We start from the raw sequence: 19,009 nt of genomic DNA on the forward strand, positions 1-19,009 counted from the left end.
AAAGATGAACTGCAAAAAAATCTTCGTCTTGTTTTGCCCACCTTCAGTGAACTTACATGTAAAATCTTTCCAATGGTTAACAGTCTTTTTCCTTGCAGGATAATCCCAGTCATGGAGACCTAAATGTAAAGGAGGCCTGGGCTCAGGGCTTCACGGGAAGAGGAGTGGTCGTGACCATTCTAGATGACGGCATTGAGAAAGATCACCCCGATCTAGCGAGAAACTATGTGAGCCATCATTTTTCATAAACTGTAAAGAAAACGGTTTGCACAGCATTGAAGATTGATATATACTTGATATATTTCAAAAGTTTGAAGTCAATATTTCTTTTAAGGAATTGGTTAAATTGACTAAAAGTGACAATATGTTTATTTTTAAATGTATATAAATTATGATTTTTTCAAAAATCCTATTTGAATTTTCTATTCATCAAAGAATCCTGAAAACAATTATCACAATTTCCACAAAAATATTAAGCAGCACAGCTGTTTTCAACATTGATAATAATTACAAATGTTTATTAGAGCCAAATCATTTAAACATGAATGCATTTATATAATTTTTGTTGTTATTAAAAAAAGAAAACTTTTTTTTTTTATTTAAGGCAATTGTAAATGTAATTAAAAATATATTTTTGTTGTGATCAATCAATAAGTCTGATGTTTAAAATTAATTTTAAAAAATCGTGCAAAAATCTCTTTCTCATTTGAAAAAGATTAATTTCATATATCAGGGTTATAGGGTTGAATAGTGTTTGCAGAGATGCTCTGTTCATTTTCTGTAGCATGCACTGATGATCTTGTCAACTGCCTTTTTTGTGGTGCGATTAAAGGAGATGAATTAAAGAAATGCAACTTGGAGATATTAATAGCATGTTGTTGGCATGTTGTGTTGTTAGACTGACAGCACTTCCAGAAACTGTGAAGTTGCTGCTTTAAATTTATAACATTATAACAACTTAAATCACACATCTTATAACTAAGGATGCTCTGCCACAGATCGGAATCGGCTGATAATCACACTCTATGACTCCATCGGGAGTCACTAAAATAGGCCGATCTCACCTACCGATCGCAACTTGATGTCATCATTGCAGTAATGTTATCACCAGTGTGGAGTTATACGCGGTTTCAAGAAACAATGCTTTTAAGCTTTGCAGTCAGCATACACCCCTGGAACGCACGCAGATTATACACAGTTATGTGTCAAAATGCCTGTCTTTGCGATTATCTTCATAAACACAGTCATTTAGGAAATCTAACTAAAAATGTAACTGTTTTGTTCCTTTGGTTTGTGGGGTGGTGTGATGTGACCAGGAAAGCACACCACACATGAAGAGATTCTATTAAAAAAAAAACAGAGTCCTGCCTGTGAACACAAGAAATCTCTCAAAATCTCTCATATCAGACGTGACTTTTAAGCTGCTTTTGGTCACTTTTTTTGTGTTCAATTTTTACAAAAATCATATGAGAATGTACAACATTTTCTTATCCTGCATCATTATGGTACACCTATAATAAGTGTTTATATTGGGACTATTTTAAACTGGTCTGGTAGGAACCGCTGCGGAGGAGCACAGTCCCTGTGTGACTCTCCATAGACATAAACAGAGAAAAGTAAAAGTAGTACAATGTTCTTCCGCAAGACGCATGTTTATTAACCGCTATAGCGCAAAAAGTTATGGACTGCAGCTTTAAAGTAATTTTACATGTTGCAGTGGGAACTGGAGATGAGTCTTCCGTCAGCTGATTGGGTATTGTTTCGTTTCAACTGATAATCTCCAGAGCGTACTTGCTTTTGTCCTTGGGGTTCCCCTCACAAAACAGGATTTCAGATTGTAAAAATATTCATTTGAGATTGTGACGTTCTTCCGAGCAGGTTTAGTCACTCTTAACAAACCTCACACCATATGAAAATATGATAAGATAATGGGGTGTAACGATACATTGTTAATCGTTATATTGCAAAATAAAAATGCGTGATATATTGTTGATGAAATCTATATGATTTTCGACAAAGAGTTGTTTTATCCGAGGCTCAACTTGTATTTATATGGTATTCTTCCAAAAAAAATAATTCTGTCATGTACTCGCACTCATGTCATTCCTTTAACTTCCAAACACAAATAAAGATTTTAAATCCAAAATCTGAGAGATTTCTGTCCCTCCATTTAAAGTCCATTTAAAAAATCCAATAAATGTCATAAAGCATCGTAAAAATAAATAATTGAATGGTCTAATCCAAATCCAAGTGTCAGTGACATTAACACTACACTACATGACACTACATTAAATTACTATAATGTTGAATATAATGTACAAGAATGCAGTGGGGGAATATATGTGTGTAATAATAGTATTATTTATAATAATAATAATAATAATATTTTATTAAAAAATTGAATGACCCCCAGAATATTTTGTGGTATGAATATCTAGACATGCAATATTTCAAAAGAAAGAACAAAGCCTCTGCTTTTAAACAAGAAAAAGAATAGCTTTATTCTAGCTTTATGCATTCCTTTTTATCAACACTTAAATATGGGTAAGTTTCATAAAAAAGCTATATTTTGAGCAAAGGCAGATTGGATTCAGAATGATGATGAAACACAGATGGAGTAGATCGAGTCCATCAACACCCCAATACTTGCACAGTCATATAGCTCGTCCTGGGTTGACATTGCATTCAGTAACGTTAGACAGTTTTGATTTATTTGCTGTTTCATGTTGATGATAGCATTACTTTTCATAGGCATCTTCTTCCATATGAGATTGGTTTTTTCTGCCTCTTCTTTGCCTGAGTTTTGATCATGTGTAAAGATCAATGTGTGTAATGTGATGTGTAATAGCGCCCCCTAGCGTATAACAGTGAAAACACAGAAAACAAAACAAAAAACAATTTTGGCTTAGAATATTGCGATACATATAGTAGCGTGAGTTCAGTATCGCAATTTGTATCGAATTGTAACACAAGTGTATCGCTACACCCCCGATATAATAGATAATCTGTAGAACTATTAAGATAATCGAGACTTTACCCAGGATTGTTTGAAGGGGAGAAATTGCCCTGATTATCTTGTAGTGTGTCTCATTAAGTGGTTAACTGATTGTGCATTTGGTGTTAAAGCAGCACTAGGTAACTTTTCAACCTTCATAATATATTTTCAAGACTCTTGTGATGATACATTGACTTACAATAGGTTGAGTGACACGTCTGCCATAGCCTGACGGGGTCTGTAACGTTTTTAATCGTACTTTTAAACTTTCAGGTAGTAACTCGAGAACAAAAAGAACTAAAAAATTTGACTGCTTTACGGCATATACGTCACTTCCACCACCACCCCCACTTCTTTACATTCGGATGTGCGAGCCCAACTATCATTTGTTTGTTGTCGGATGTTATAGTCATGTCCGAAGCAGCATGGAAAAATAAGAAAGCAAAGGTTTTGTTGGAGGAAAGCAATAAGAGGAAACGAAAAAGTGATGGGGTTAAAGGCAGGACGAGGATCAACATTGGGCCAGTGTTGTGAGCTGAAGGAGGCGTGCCCGACCGATGCTGATTGGCTGTCATGCTTGCTATGGTTATTACCTACCACTCAAACATTGAATTGAAGTATCATTGTCACGACCGGCTCAAAGCCGCGACAAATAAGTGGAGGACATAGTAGGTTGGTGAGGTTTTGCAACATATAAGGTTTATTTACATAAGTAATAAAATATAAGATGTTGAATCAAGGCAAAATAACTAGAAATCTATGGTGAACAAATGATGAGAAAGTCAAACAGAACCAAATTCAAAGTAATATCAAAAAGAAGATAAACAAAATCATAACAAAACTGAAAAAGGGAGCAACCAACTCAGGACGGTCTCATGACGGTGTTGCACAAGCTGGAGCTCTCTCAGAGTCCCTCAAGCCCCTTTCCGTTGACTCTCAAAGGCTCAACTTAAATAGAGGAAGAAACAGGTGCACATAATTTGCTCAAAGAGCCTGCCCAGGTGCACATCGTTCTCCCGATGAGTCTAGGCCACACCCACCGGTCGGCAACACCAATAGTAACAGGAGACCCGTCACACACCCCCCCTAAAAAGAAGAAAGCACAATTTTAAAACAAAAATAAATCCTACAATTCAAATATTCCTGTGGAAATCGTAAGGCCGACTTGTAAATCTCCCCAATCCTGTCAACTCGCTCTTTCAGCAGCCTGGCTCCTAGGACGCACATTTAAGAAAGAAACAGAGAGACAAAGTCAGAGGAAATACATATTTCAACAATCAAACCACGTGAACACGAGACAAGGCATCAGCAGTTACATTCTCTTTTCCTTTAATATGGTGTATGTCCAATAAGTAACTCTGAAGAAACAAACACCATCTCATCAGCCTTTGGTTGGGGTTTTGTAAGGAGTGCAAAAAAATTAAAGGATTGTGATCCGTATATACCACTAAAGGTCCCTCCGATGACCCAACATATACATCAAAGTGCTGTAAGGCCCAAATCAAAGCAAGCGCTTCCTTCTCAATCACCGAATAATTAAGCTGATATAAATTAAACTTTTTAGAGAAGAATCCGATCGGATGATCAATGTCATTATCCGACGTTTGTAACAAAACCGCACCAGTGCCCACATTACTGGCATCGACTTGTAATTTAAATGCTTTATCAAATCTCGGAGCAGCCAATACGGGAGCCTCTGTAAGGAGCATTTTTATCTTTTCAAACGCTTGCTGACAAATTTCGGTCCAGCAAAAATCTACTCCTCCCCGCAACAACCTAGTCAAAGGCTCAGCCACCGTAGAAAAATTTCTGCAAAAACAACGATAAAATCCTACCATTCCAAGAAATCGCATTAACGCTTTCTTTGTAGTGGGAGTAGGATATCTATCTATTGCCTCTACCTTTGCACGAACAGGACATACTTGTCCATGTCCCACCACCTTCCCTAAATAGGTCACGGTTGCTTTGGCAAATTCGCATTTCAACAAATTAACAGTCAAATTAGCCATCATAAAGCGATCGAACAGTGCTCTAATTTGACTCAAATGTTCCTCCCAGGTTTGACTGAAAACGACAACATCGTCTAAATATACAGCACAGCCACTCAAACCAGATATAACTCGATTCATTAAACGCTGAAACGTTGCAGGAGCGTTACGCAATCCGAAGCTCATAACCTTATAGGAAAATAACCCTGAAGGCGTAATGAAAGCAGATATCTCTCGAGCTCTTGCCGTTAAAGGCACCTGCCAATAACCCTTTAGAAGATCAAACTTGCTCACAAATCTCGCATTCCCTACTTGATCGACACAATCCTCAATTCGGGGCAATGGGAAAGAATCTGGCCTTGTTATGGCATTTAGCTTTCGGTAGTCCGTGCAAAACCTAAAAGACCCATCAGATTTATTCACTAATAAAGATGGAGAAGCCCAACTAGAAAAAGAAGGTTCGGCGATGTCATTTTTCAGCATATACTCTATTTCTTCATCCAAATGTTTTTTCTTTTTTGCAGACACTCGATAATAACGCTGACGAATTGGATTTGAATCTCCCACATCAATGTCGTGCTCAATTAGATTTGTACAGGAAGGAGTATCAGAAAACAATGTACTATATTCTGTAATCAAGTCAATCAAATCAGTACGCTGTACCGCCGTCAAATGATTAAGACGATCATGCATAGAACTTAGTACTTCTGAGTTTTTAAGACGTCCTTGTAAAACACAATCTCCCGGATCAATTTCATCTTCCCCACCTACCAGAGTTGGAATTGATCCCAATTCATCACGGTCATTGCTAACAGAAGAATCTGTAAGCAAAACCGGTTTAATACCAGCAGGCACACTAATTTGGTCTTCATTTAAAGCAAGGTCATCGCAATCTTTAAAAGCATAATATGGTTTCAAAAGATTTACGTGACACACTCTAGTCCGTTTTTTACGATTTGGCGTATTTATCAAATAATTCAGACTAGAAATCTGACTAGCCACACTAAATGGTCCAACGAACTTAGCCTGAAAGGGCGATCCCACAACAGGCAACAACGCTAGTACCTGGTCACCAGGTTGAAACGAACGCACTTCAGTTCGACGATCAAAAAGTTGTTTCATTCGATCTTGAGATTTTTTCAGAGAGGACTTTGCCAACTGACACGCCTCATAAATTCGCCTACGAAAATCACTAACATATGACAACACATTTTTTGGCGGATCAGACTTTTCCCAGTCCGCAGATAAAACAGCCAAAGGACTTCGCACATCATGACCAAAAACAAGGTCATTTGGACTGAACCCAGTACTTTCTTGCGCAGCTTCCCGAGCTGCCATCATCAACCAAGGTAGACCGGTCTCCCAGTCCTTACTCATTTGAACACAGTACGATCTCAACAAAGATTTCAGTGTTTGATGAAATCTCTCCAGTGCTCCCTGACTTTGGGCATGATAAGCACTGGAGAGATTATGTTGAATATTAAGCCGTTTCAAAACTTGACCAAACAAATTAGAGGTGAAATTACTTCCCTGATCAGATTGAATAATTTTTGGTATTCCAAAGACTGAAATAAATTGTGTCAGTGCTTTTATGACTAGTTTTGCCGTTACAGACCGTAACGGATATGCAGCCGGATATCTAGTTACTTGGCACATGATTGTAAGCAAATACTCACTACCTGCCTTGGACTTAGGTAATGGCCCAACACAATCTATAATGAGATGCTCAAATGGTTGACTAATGGCTGGAATTGGATAAAGAGGAGCAGATTTCAAAGTTTGATTTGGTTTTCCAGTAAGCTGACATGTGTGACAAGACTTAATGTATTTGGACACATCACGTTTCAATTTCGGCCAAAAGAAACGCTTCAAAAGTAACTTGTACGTCTTTCGCACTCCCATGTGGCCGAAAGTGTCATGTGCGGTCTGTAACACTAGTTGCCGAAGACACTGAGGAATTACAATTTGCACCATCGGATCACCAATCGCAAACTCTGCCTGAGGCACCCATTTTCGAACCAGCAATCCCTCATCTAGGTAATACCCAGATGAAAGATTCACAACTGCATCTTGAGAAACAACTCGGTCAAATAATTCAACAAGAGTCGAGTCAGCTTTTTGTTTTTCGATCAATTCATTACGTGACACTGACAAAATTGAAGGGATTTCTAATTTTATCTTTTCAGATTCAGTTTTTCCCTCAACCTGTGTTTTACTCATAGACCGGGTGATCACGCAAGACGGTAACGGATTCAAATGACAGGCCAAACTTTCATCACCATCTAATTTTAAGATGTTTGGACATGGTGTAACCACTAAATGTGGTGAATCATTTCTCCAAACACGATCACCAGCCAGATCATTTCCTAGAACTACGTGTATTCCCTCCACAGGCAAGCAGGAACGGACAGCCACCTCCACTTCGCCCTGAATCAACTCAGAGTGCAAAATCATTTTATGAATTGGGACAGACATAACATTCAGGCCAATGCCCTTCACCAACACATTACTTCCAGTATAAGAATTCGGTGAAAAAGGCAACACAGACTCTAGCACAAATGTTTCTGAGGATCCTGTATCCCGTAGAATTTTAACTGGTACATTTTTCCTTCCATCTACCAGTCTAACATAACCTTCTGTAACAAATGGAGTAAACACTGAAACACACGGCGAGCAATTCTCCTGCATACTGCTTATTGTTGAAGCAGTCACCGCTAAAACAGGCTTTATAGGAGACAAAGAATTAGATTTCACGTTAGAATGATCAGCTTTTGCTTTCAATAACGGACATTCATTCTTCCAGTGACCAAATCCATGACAATAATTACACATATTTACTTTATCTTTTTCTTCAAAAGAAGTGTGCAACTGTGTGCTGGGTAAATCAGGCACAAACCTGGAAAATGCACTGGACTTTCGCCATGGTTCTTTTTGAAAATTCTCTCCAGCGGCTCTGTAACCAAAAACAGTGTTATGAGTCAAAGAGAATTCATCAGCCATTACGGCCGCCTCATACGCGGTGTCAGGTTTACATTCGTTGATGTAAGTCGCAATACGACCTGAAACTGAACTCTTGAATTGCTCAAGCATCATTAATTCTTTTAAATCGTCAAGTGTTTTTACCTCAGAAGCTACACACCAACGATTAAAATGAACCGAGATCTCATGTACAAATTCAACATATGTCTGCTTTTCTCTTTTCTTCCAGGATCTAAATCTTTGTCTGTAAGCTTCTGGAACCAGCTCGTAAGCCCTCAACACTGCCGCTTTTACCGCTGTATAATCAGAAGCGTCCTCTACGCTAAGGGAAGAATACGCTTCCTGGGCTCTGCCTGTAAAAACAGACTGCAACATAAGAGTACGCTCTTCATCTGGCCAATTTCGTGCATCCGCAACACGTTCAAACAAAACAAAGAACCGCTCAACCTCTTTTTCATCAAATTTAGGAATCAGCCTCAAATTACTCACGGTATCAAACTTGCACGCAGTTGAATCAGGTACGGGTTCACCAGTTAAAGAAAGTTTACCATCTCTTATTAGATCCAAACGATAACGTTCTAGATCAAACTGCTGTTGTTGTAATTTGATTTTCTGTAACTCAATGTGATTTTGTGCGTCTAACATTTTTTCCTTCATTTCAGCCTGAATTAATAACAATTGTTTTTGTTGATCAAAAGTTAAATGAGATGGTGATGGTGTCACATTATCAAAAGTTGACGCATCTTCCGAAATTTCAGACTCTAAAACTCTGCGTTCAAGTAACTCCATCTTTATCGTAGTTTTAAGATTATCCTTCAGACGTTTGTCCTGACTTGACAAATTAATTTTATAATGAGTTGCAAGTTCTACTAGCTGATCTTTAGAAAAATCATTCAACAAATCTTCAGACGGAGCACTAATAAATTCCTCCACATTTGAGGCCATTTTAACAACCAACATACAGCTACTTAAGTTAAAAAAAAAAAAAATTGAGGGAGAGAAATTGGACAAACAATTCCCTCTAACTAAATTTAGAAACTACCTAAACTCATCCCTAATCTTCGTACAGTTACTTGCAGCGGGTTTTTATACACTATAAACCAGCGTTTGCAATAGCAACCGATTAACGAGTCACCATTACAAAACACGGATGTGTTCCCGAGACAAATGCTCCAACTGCTTTCACCATACAAACACAACAAACTAAAATAAAAAATATTGGAGCATCCGGTTAAGGATACTCCACTAAACCTATCTAGGGAAAAGTCTAATCCAAAACCACATCTCCCTCAAATATACAAAGAGTAGCAATACTTACCATACTTGAGTTGGAAAAAAAACTCCCACAAAACAATCAACAAAAACAAAACCATCAAACCAACCACTATAAACCTCCAAAGTTTTGAAAAAATAAAATAAATAAATATATAACGAATTTGTGATACAAAAAAAATGTAAACAAATTAACTCCTTTCCCAAATCAAATCACATTAAACTGGAGCAATTAACTCCCAAATTTGTTTCTTACAACAAACAAACCAAATTTAAACCGACCTAATCAAACAAACCAAATAAACATTTATCAATTCACACAGACAAACAGGCCTATTTGTATGTCATACTAAAAGAAAACCCTGTCGTTTGGCTGGACGAGCCCCCATATTTGTCACGACCGGCTCAAAGCCGCGACAAATAAGTGGAGGACATAGTAGGTTGGTGAGGTTTTGCAACATATAAGGTTTATTTACATAAGTAATAAAATATAAGATGTTGAATCAAGGCAAAATAACAAATGATGAGAAAGTCAAACAGAACCAAATTCAAAGTAATATCAAAAAGAAGATAAACAAAATCATAACAAAACTGAAAAAGGGAGCAACCAACTCAGGACGGTCTCATGACGGTGTTGCACAAGCTGGAGCTCTCTCAGAGTCCCTCAAGCCCCTTTCCGTTGACTCTCAAAGGCTCAACTTAAATAGAGGAAGAAACAGGTGCACATAATTTGCTCAAAGAGCCTGCCCAGGTGCACATCGTTCTCCCGATGAGTCTAGGCCACACCCACCGGTCGGCAACACCAATAGTAACAGGAGACCCGTCACATCATAGATTCTGTTAAACGTTAACCAATAGACTGGGGTACGCCCCGCACCCGCGACCATTAAATAGACATACGGGGTCCGCGGGTTATGAGACGACGCGCTAATCACTAGTTCAGGGCTATCATGGTTGTCATGTCAACAAATGCACGCACATCCCCTGATGTAGGATGACAGAGTTTACGACAGTAGTAGAGGACAATATTTTTTCCCAACTGTAGGGGGACCCCGAGAGCAAAAGTTACCTAGTTCTGTTTAAAATGAAAGCTGGCTAATTACGCTTCTGCCTTCATGTTAATCAAACAGTCTCTCGTTGCTCTTAACTAAATCACTTAAGATTATGCAGTGTTTTTGTACATTTGATTACTTTATACAATTTAAGCTCAAATTTATAAAAAGAATCCTGAGGTATCTACATTTTTACAGTCTATGTGAAGGACACAAATACTATTGTATCATACTACTCATTTAGTTTTAAGGGTTGCAGTGTTTCTATTTATTTTTGTCCTTTAGTCACATATTGGATAATGTTTAATTACACCTTATTGGTTGTAATTATGTTCAGTTTGGCATTAAGTCTGGTTGACACTTTAAAAAGTCAGATTATCCTAAAATGAATTGTGCTTTGCTTAGGACCTGCTTTTAAAGGCCTATTAAAATGTTCATTGTAACAATTATATTTGTTGTGCTTATTTATTTAATTCTTAATTTAACAACAATCTATATAATTACTGTAAATAACGCCTGAACTATTACTTATCTGGATAAAAAAAATTTTTTGAGCCTAATTATTACGTACAAAAGTACAAAAAGTATTGGGACAAATGACAAAAGTATTGGGACAGATCAAATCTCACTGAATTCAGGTGTTCCAATCACTTCCATGGCCACAGGTGTATAAAATCAAGCCCCTAGGCATGCAGACGCTTATACAAACATTTGTTAAGAATGGGTCGCTCTCAGGAGCTCAGTGAATTTATGCGTGTTACCGTGATAGGCTGCCACCGGTGCATTAAGTCCATTCATGAAATGTCCTCACTACTAAATATTCTACACTCAACTGTTAGTTGTATTATAAAAAAGTGGAAGGAATTGGAAACAACAGCAACTCAGCCATGAAGTGGTAGGCCATGTAAAATCACAGAGAGGGGTCAGCACATGCCGAGGTGCACAGTGCACAGAAGTCTTAACTTTCTTTTCTGTTGACCAAATAGCTATAGACCAAACTTTTGTGTAGCCTTCAGATTAGCTCAAGAACAGTGCATAGAGAGCTTCATGGAATGGGTTTCCATGGCCAAGCAGCTGCATCTAAGCCTTACATCACCAAGTGCAATGCAAAGGGTTGGATGTAAAGCACATCGCCACTAGACTCTAGAGCAGTGGAGACATGTTCTCCGGAGTGACGAATCACAATTCTGAGTCTGGAGAACAGTACTTGCCTGACTGCATTGTGCTAAGTTTAAAGTTTGGTGGAGGGGGGATCGTGATGTATGGTTGTTTTTCAGGGGTTTGGCTTAGCCCTTTAATTCCAGTGAAAGTAACTTTTAATGCTTCAGCATACCAAGACATTTTGGACAATTTCATGCTCCCAACTTTGTGAACCTCAACCCAATAGAACACCTTTGGGATTAATTGAAGCTCCATCTCCATATTAAACCCTATGGATTAAGAATGGGATGTCATTTAAAGTTCATGTGCATGTAAAGGCAGGCGCCATAAAACTTTTGGCAATTTAGTGTATATAAAGCTTGAATGATAGGGATCGGTATGTGGTGGACGTGACCCTAAATCAGCCTAATTATACAGGGCTATATTAACACTGAAGAGTCATGCAGATAGCCTACTTACTAGTCAGATTTGATATGTAATTTTTAACATTTCTGGTTCACTGAATTCTTAATGTTCTGATTCACAAAACATAATTTCCTGTTAAGTACTTTGCACAGTAGAAATGTAGTTTCAGTAATACACTCAGGATTATGAAAACTTTGCATAATACCTAGTTTTGCATAGAAATTAGACTCTTCACAAGGGTGGTATTGAGGTATTTGGAGATGTTACCAAACATTCCTGTTTAGCCTTACTGTACATTCTATCCCATAATACTCTCTGCTCAATTCGTTCTTGCCTCAGGTGTCTCTGTGGTTTGTGGCATTTCACCTTGGCTATCTCTACCAATTGAATTCAAATGAGCCTGCAGTTAGCTCCTTAAGAAACATATTGGTGTGGTGAACGTGACCCTGAATTAGTCTAATTATACCAACACACATTTTTGCATATCCCTAGTGTGAATATCGATGCCTAAAAATGTAATCTAGGTAGGTAGGTTTGCATCTATGCAATGTAAGAAAAAAATCAGTGTATTCTCAGTGACAACTGAAGGTTGAGTGTTGCAATTTAATCCTTTCGATTTATGCTGTTTTATTTTAAGGATCCCGACGCCAGTTATGATGTCAATGACAGAGATCCAGACCCTCAGCCCAGATACACACAGCTGAATGACAACAGGTAAGAATCTCTCTCTTTCTCTCCTGTCTCTTTCTTTGCCGTTCCAATCAGTGCATCCACAGCAGGGTTGCCAGATCTGTCGGGCTGCAATAGACATGCCATATTGCAGAAGCTTTTAGCTTGTAAATGTTTTAGAGGTTCTTTCAGGTATCCGAGCCAGAATCTGTCATTGTGTAAACCTGCATACTGCTAACTCTGTTTGAAACCCTACCGAGCCACCAACATAGATCGCATTTTTTTGTGCGTTTGATCAAGGTAGACTGCTTGCTAGGTGTTGCATCTGCTTCTCTCCTTTTTAGTGCACTGATTTAAGCTGTGATGTAATACGAGTAACTTAGGTGCTTAGTGTTTTGTTAGGGATATAAAGTGGTTTGGAACCGCGTCATTTGGTAGGTTTAATGCAGCCAGCAAAGCACCTGCCATTCAGCGACATGCACTAACAGCTGTTAAATACTCATGAAAAATGCATTTTAGAGGAAATCTCATAACTGCACAGTGTGCCGTCGGTTTCTCCATAGGGAGCACTTCCTCAGACTTTTGCTTTTTGTCTGTCTGTCTGTTTTAGTTTTTTTGCATCTCTGTCCATCATTTAGTGGCAATCAGTTTCCTGTTGCAGCACTGTTGAAATTAACCGACCAGTGACCTCTCTTTCTCGTCTTTCACTCTCCATGGCACTTTCCATTTTTTTCGTCATTATGTTTTAAGAGCATTTTGAGCACAATTTAGAGATGCCCAATCTATCTGTCTTCTGCCTTGTCTTCCTCTTGCTCCGTAAATCAGATTTAATTTAGCGCACTAAAGACGTTGGGATGTTAATTCTTTCTTATTGATAGACTCATGCCCATTAAGCGTCACTTGATCAGCTGTAATGGAGGGAAGATGCATTCTGCCTCTTTAACCCCCCGTCCTTTTCTTCATCCCTCTACCCTGAAGCCCATCTCCCAGCAGCCCATCGCTTCCCTGTCAGGGGGATTTGCTTCAAATCTCTTGCACTCTGGGCTTCCTGCCAGAACTCTTTCTTGCTTACTTTCTCTTGTTTTTTCCTATTATGTTCAGAATCTCACAGCAGAAGGATGGAGAGGAAAGGCTCCAAATTCAGTATCTCCTCAGAACAGTGCAGCTTACAAAGTTGCAGAAGCAAATCTTTTCTAGCGAATCTGTTAACACCACCATAGTTGTGTCGGAGCACCTCACTCAGCTTCTAACACGCTGAAGTTACTGTCTTCACCCCTGCTAATACCCTCGGCAGCTACTTAAAGTGTGACAGGCGCTCTGTGGTAACAGCTTTAACAAGCATTCATAACCCTCTTGGTGTCCAGGCACACACACATATCATGATCAATCAGTGGATAGAAATGGGGGAATCCATCCCCACACCTCAGCAACCCCCGGTGCACAGGAAGTGCAGCACATCTCGAGCGCCTTGACTGTCAAGATCATTATCCAGAACTGAATCTGTTCGAGTCCATGAAATGGGAAGCAAAATGCATGACTGTGTCAATAGCCAGAAACGTTGAGGCGGTCTCATAGAAGGCAGATTACATCCGAGAGAGTTATTCCTTGGCACATTATGGATTCTCATCAAAATTATATTTTGCAAAGAGCAACCGGGAAACGGCTTCGTTTATGAAAGGTGGCTTGTTTTTTTCTTTGAATCCCCTGTAAATCTGATCTTGAGATGAATTGGAGCCTCAGCTATTGAGTGTAGTATACAGCAGTCATCAAGCGTTTCACTGTGATTAAATTGGTGTTGCCAGGTTAGCATACATGCATCTTTTGAAGACAAAAACACATTTTTCTATATAGCCTATGTATTGACACAGGCTTCGGTTTCCAAACTGAAGAGTAATTGCTGGCTTCATGGCTTTAATGCACGGATGGCTACCAGTGCTTTTAGAAGCAGAGGCTTTTCATTGTTTTGTCAGGAAGATTGAGGGGTAGTACAGCTTTTAGACTGCTTATTTTATTAATTTATTTATTTCAGAAAAAAAAGCTTTCAGTCTGTCTCTTTATTTTTCCCTGCAATCTCACTTTATTAACAAACTGAACACATTTTTGGTCCTTATCAAGCTTGGTTGAAAATTGGACATTTTTATAGCTCAAGATTCTCACGAAGATTTTGTTGTCCTTCTTGAGATGAAGGTCCTAAAATTCCTTAAAATAAGAATTATTGTCAGATTAAGAGTATTTAATTAGTCCCCAACAAGGATTAACCAATTAACTTAACCAACCAGACTTGCTTTGTTAACCAGCTCAGCACCAATGTTTTTCTAATATAGATTTCTTCTTATACTCAAGCGGAGAGACATAAGAGTCTTTTTCTCAAGAGAAAAATCAGAAAAAGCAAAAGATGCGTCTCCATCTGCTCTCCATTTTTATCTATGAGAAACAATTGAGATCTCATATTAAATACATTCCCTTGTTCTTTCCTGCGGGACATCAGCAGGTGCTCAAAATGATATGCTGATCCAAAGACAGCTGCCGTTCTGTCATATGTTCTCAAAACGTGGCACCAAGAGACTATTTGAATGCGTATCTACCAGGGATGGAAATTAACTTTTTTTTCCACCGGCCACTGTGGCTGGTGGATTTCAAAATCTACCAGCCACTCAATGTTTTTACCAGCCACTTTCTTGTTTTTAACCGACAATGTGTAACTGCACGTGAAAATTAATACTACAAGCTCTACAATACTTAAGCTGTTTATTTAATCTCAAATCTCAATGAAATACTGACATTTTTTCACTCTTATACACACACAAACCATGAACTGATATACATTTCATTAAATGAGTAGGGCTCTATGTTCTCTCTTTTTTTTTTTTTTACCTGGATGTGGCATTTGGATGATTCTTTTATGGCTTCCAGTTTTAGGTTTTTAGTACCAACAATGAAACTACTAGTTTTGGCATCTCCTGAAGCGTGTTGACGACATACCGAGCAGAACATTGTCAGTAGGGATGCACCGAAATAAAAATTATTGGCTGAAACCGAAGCACAAAAAGAAATTATGCCAATTATCCATTGCATTTATGGCTAATGCTATGACTGAGTAACTTTACTAAAAATCAAGGCATTGCAATTACATTAATTAATATTAAAGTTTCAAATAATAAATCAATTACAAATTATGCAAATATTTATTTAGCACATTGCAACATCAAACAGTATAAAATAAAATTCAAAGTCAAATGTTTAACTTGATCTCACTCATGTGTACATTAAATAATAATGTACAGGTCTACTAGCCTACAGAAATTTAATAAAGTAATCAAATGTAAAATAACTGCATATTTAACTGTTTAAATGAAAGATTATTCCTTATTAAACTTACAAAAGCTATTCAATCAAGAGCAGTGAGTGATGTCCTTATCGTTTGTTTGACATTAAACATAGCAGTAAAAGCTACTGCCCCTTTAAGACCTAATAGAGGGATATGCGTCATCTTTCACGACTGTATAAAGTTCACTTAAGGCATATTCAGACTATGTCTGCTAGAATTCTCATCAAGATGAACATGTTGGCATACTTTTTGTGTGAGTTTGTCCGTTTAAGCACAAGACTTGAAAGAGAACTCAATATTTGCGCGCTGTGAGACGGGTGCGCGCTTCCGGATGACAGTGACGGATCTTCTCCTATGATCTTCTCTCAGTGCGCGCGAGTTATTATGGTTATTATTCGCGTCTTCTGGCACTACATCCGGGTAATGACGGCGAAAACGACTGGTCATATTCGGACATACGGCCGCACTCGCATTCACTGAACACAGTTTATAAAGAGGGGAAACAGTATGTTATTTTTTATTTACCCGCCACGGTGGCCGGTAGGTGAAGCGAGTTTACCCGCCACAACTCAAAATCACCCGCATTTGGCTGGTGGCGGGTGCTAATTTCCATCCCTGGTATCTACCGAGAGAGGGATGGAAGCAAACACAGAGACTTAGGGAGAGAGTTTCATGTATTGAAGGGCATCGTAAGATGTTTTTTCTTTTATACGTCCTTCATATTCTCTTTGTTCCTATGTATAAATGTCTGATATTCACAAAATGCGGCTTATACTGTATTTCTTTAAACCAACTCCACACAGGCATTGCAAGTGAGCTGAATGTGCTGCGTCATTTTAGCAGCATCATGCTAATGTTAGATATTTTTCTAGCTACTGAAGTGGCTGGAGGAGGATGGCGTACGTCTTTGTTTTAATAGCTACAATTGCATACACCTGCTTTAATCAGAACTTATCCATAACCCATTTCACCAGCACTCCACATTTCCAGAATTTCAGGCTTTTACACTAATGTTCAGTGGATCTCGTTCATTTGGACTGAACTCTTTGACAATGATGATTGGACTGAGTGAAATTGAAGTGAAGTGCTTATTCAAATTCAAATGGAAGAGGCAGAAATGGTTTGGCATAGACTTTAATGGTCTCTCTCTACATTTGTCTTTGTGCTGTAGTTCTGATAAGTACGTGAGACGCTTGCTGTTGTTAAGTTAGTAAAAAAAAAAAAAATATGGGCATACTTGTTCTTGTACTTGTTTGCCACTTAAACCAGTGATTGCAAATAAATTCATGTACAGTACATCTGGAAAGTATTCACAGCACTTCACTTCCCACACATTTTGTTATGTTACAGCCTTATTCAAAAATGTGATTAAATTCATTATTTTCTGCAAAATTCTACAAATAATACCCCATAATGACAATGTGAAAGAAGTTTGTTTGAAATATTTACAAATGCAAAAAAAAAAAAAAAAATCACATGTACATAAGTATTCACATCCTCCACCATGACACTCAAAACTGAGCCCAGGTGTATCCTGATTCCACTAATAATCCTTGAGATGTTTCTACAACTTGATTGGAGTCCTGTGGTAAATTCAGTTGATAGGCAGCGCTAATCACCTGGCCAATACCATCTCTACAGTGAAGCATGGTGGTGGCAGCATCATGCTGTGGGGATGTTTTTCAGCAGCAGTTCCTGCTGAAGACTAGTCATTAAGAGAAAAATTGTACAGAGACATCCTTGCTTTGGTTTTCGGCGTGAATGCTGCAAAAAACACATCTAAAACAGGAAAGAGCTTGACATTACAAATAAATATGAAAAGAAATCTATGAAAAGGTATATTTTTATAGACAGCCGAAAGCTACAGAAAAGAGAATCATTTAATTCTGCATGCTCATTGTAGAATACTTTGATGAGAACCCATAATCTTTCTTTAACCGTAATCTTTAATAACATAATGACACTAATATAATCTCTAAGTGAATATCCATTTTTCATACTATACATTATAATTTTGTGATTCAGTGTGAGCATTTAATATAATTCACTTTATTTATAAATTTTTTAATATAAAAGTGTAGAATTGTAAAAGTGGCCAAGAGCAACCTAGAAACCTAAATAATGCCTTAACAACCACCCAGAACACCTTAGGATTGTGGCACAGTTTTCTGGCTTGGCATTTGTATGCATATCTTAACTGTTTATTTGTTGTCTTAATTGTGGTGTTTAAGTTACTGATCTTTTGCAATTGGGTGAAAGTCAGCTTGGAGACTCTGTTTTTTGTACATCAATATCCAGGTCTCGTTGGCTTAATTGAATCAATAAACGAGACCTTAAAAGTCCTCCTCTTCCTTTCTCTTTCTTTAATTCTAATAACGCCTGTGATGGATGGATAGTGTGAGGTGGCTGTCAGCCAGAGGTCTAAATAACACTGTTAGGCGTGAATTCTCTGCCTCTCCACTCAACCCTTCGCCTCACGTGACCCAGACCTGTCAGCCTGCCTTTCCAGTGCTGTCGGGCCTCTGGAATCTCATCAGAGATGCTGGAAATCTGCCCTAGCATCCGCTGCTCCATGCCAGCCTGGCAACTGAAGCTAGAGACTAACCATGACAGGGACTTCTGAGTTCTGGAATGTGCTCTGTAGTTGAGTCAAAGACTTGGCAAAGGTTTCGCCTCCACTTCCGTCACCCTCTCATTTCTCATGCCATTATCTAAGATGCTGTCTCTCTATTACTTGCTCCACCTTTTTCTCCATAACCCTTTTCTCATTCAGGACATGTGGGTTTCTGAAACCCTGCTCGAGGGCTGAGTTTAGCTGGCTGGAAAATGCACTAATCCTTTTTAGAGTGCTTCCTAATCCAGGCCTATTGAAGAGAGGAATAGAGATGCTCTACTCTACGACACATGGATGGAGTCCATCAGTCTACCAAACAGCGTACTGTACACAGGCTCATCACGAATTTTCAAGGGCACCCTATGCCTCTGAGCGGGGGGAATTGTAAATGCATGAATCAGGAAATTGAAAGGAACATAAAACAAGCCGTGGAGGGCTAAAACACAAAGAGACGGAAAGAATTAGAGCATGTCTCCGGTCCTAGTTTTAGTGTGGTGGGATTGTTGCTGGCAGGGAAGGAAAAAGAAAAAACTACTTCCATTCAAG

The 19,009-nt window shown here is 38.5% G+C and overlaps 1 protein-coding gene across 3 annotated transcripts in view; it reads left to right on the plus strand.

Annotated features, from left to right (window-relative positions):
• The window catches only part of furinb (furin (paired basic amino acid cleaving enzyme) b), a 131,645-nt gene that overhangs the window by 76,771 nt on the left and 35,865 nt on the right, over positions 1-19,009 (plus strand). For all 3 annotated transcript variants that reach the window (XM_067436906.1, XM_067436908.1, XM_067436907.1), the window contains exons 5-6: positions 99-227; positions 12,490-12,566. In XM_067436906.1, the coding sequence (XP_067293007.1) occupies positions 99-227; positions 12,490-12,566 (206 nt within the window). The remainder of the gene's footprint in view (positions 1-98; positions 228-12,489; positions 12,567-19,009) is intronic.

Source organism: Pseudorasbora parva, chromosome 25, assembly GCF_024679245.1.
Source record: "Pseudorasbora parva isolate DD20220531a chromosome 25, ASM2467924v1, whole genome shotgun sequence".
NCBI lineage: Eukaryota > Metazoa > Chordata > Actinopteri > Cypriniformes > Gobionidae > Pseudorasbora > Pseudorasbora parva.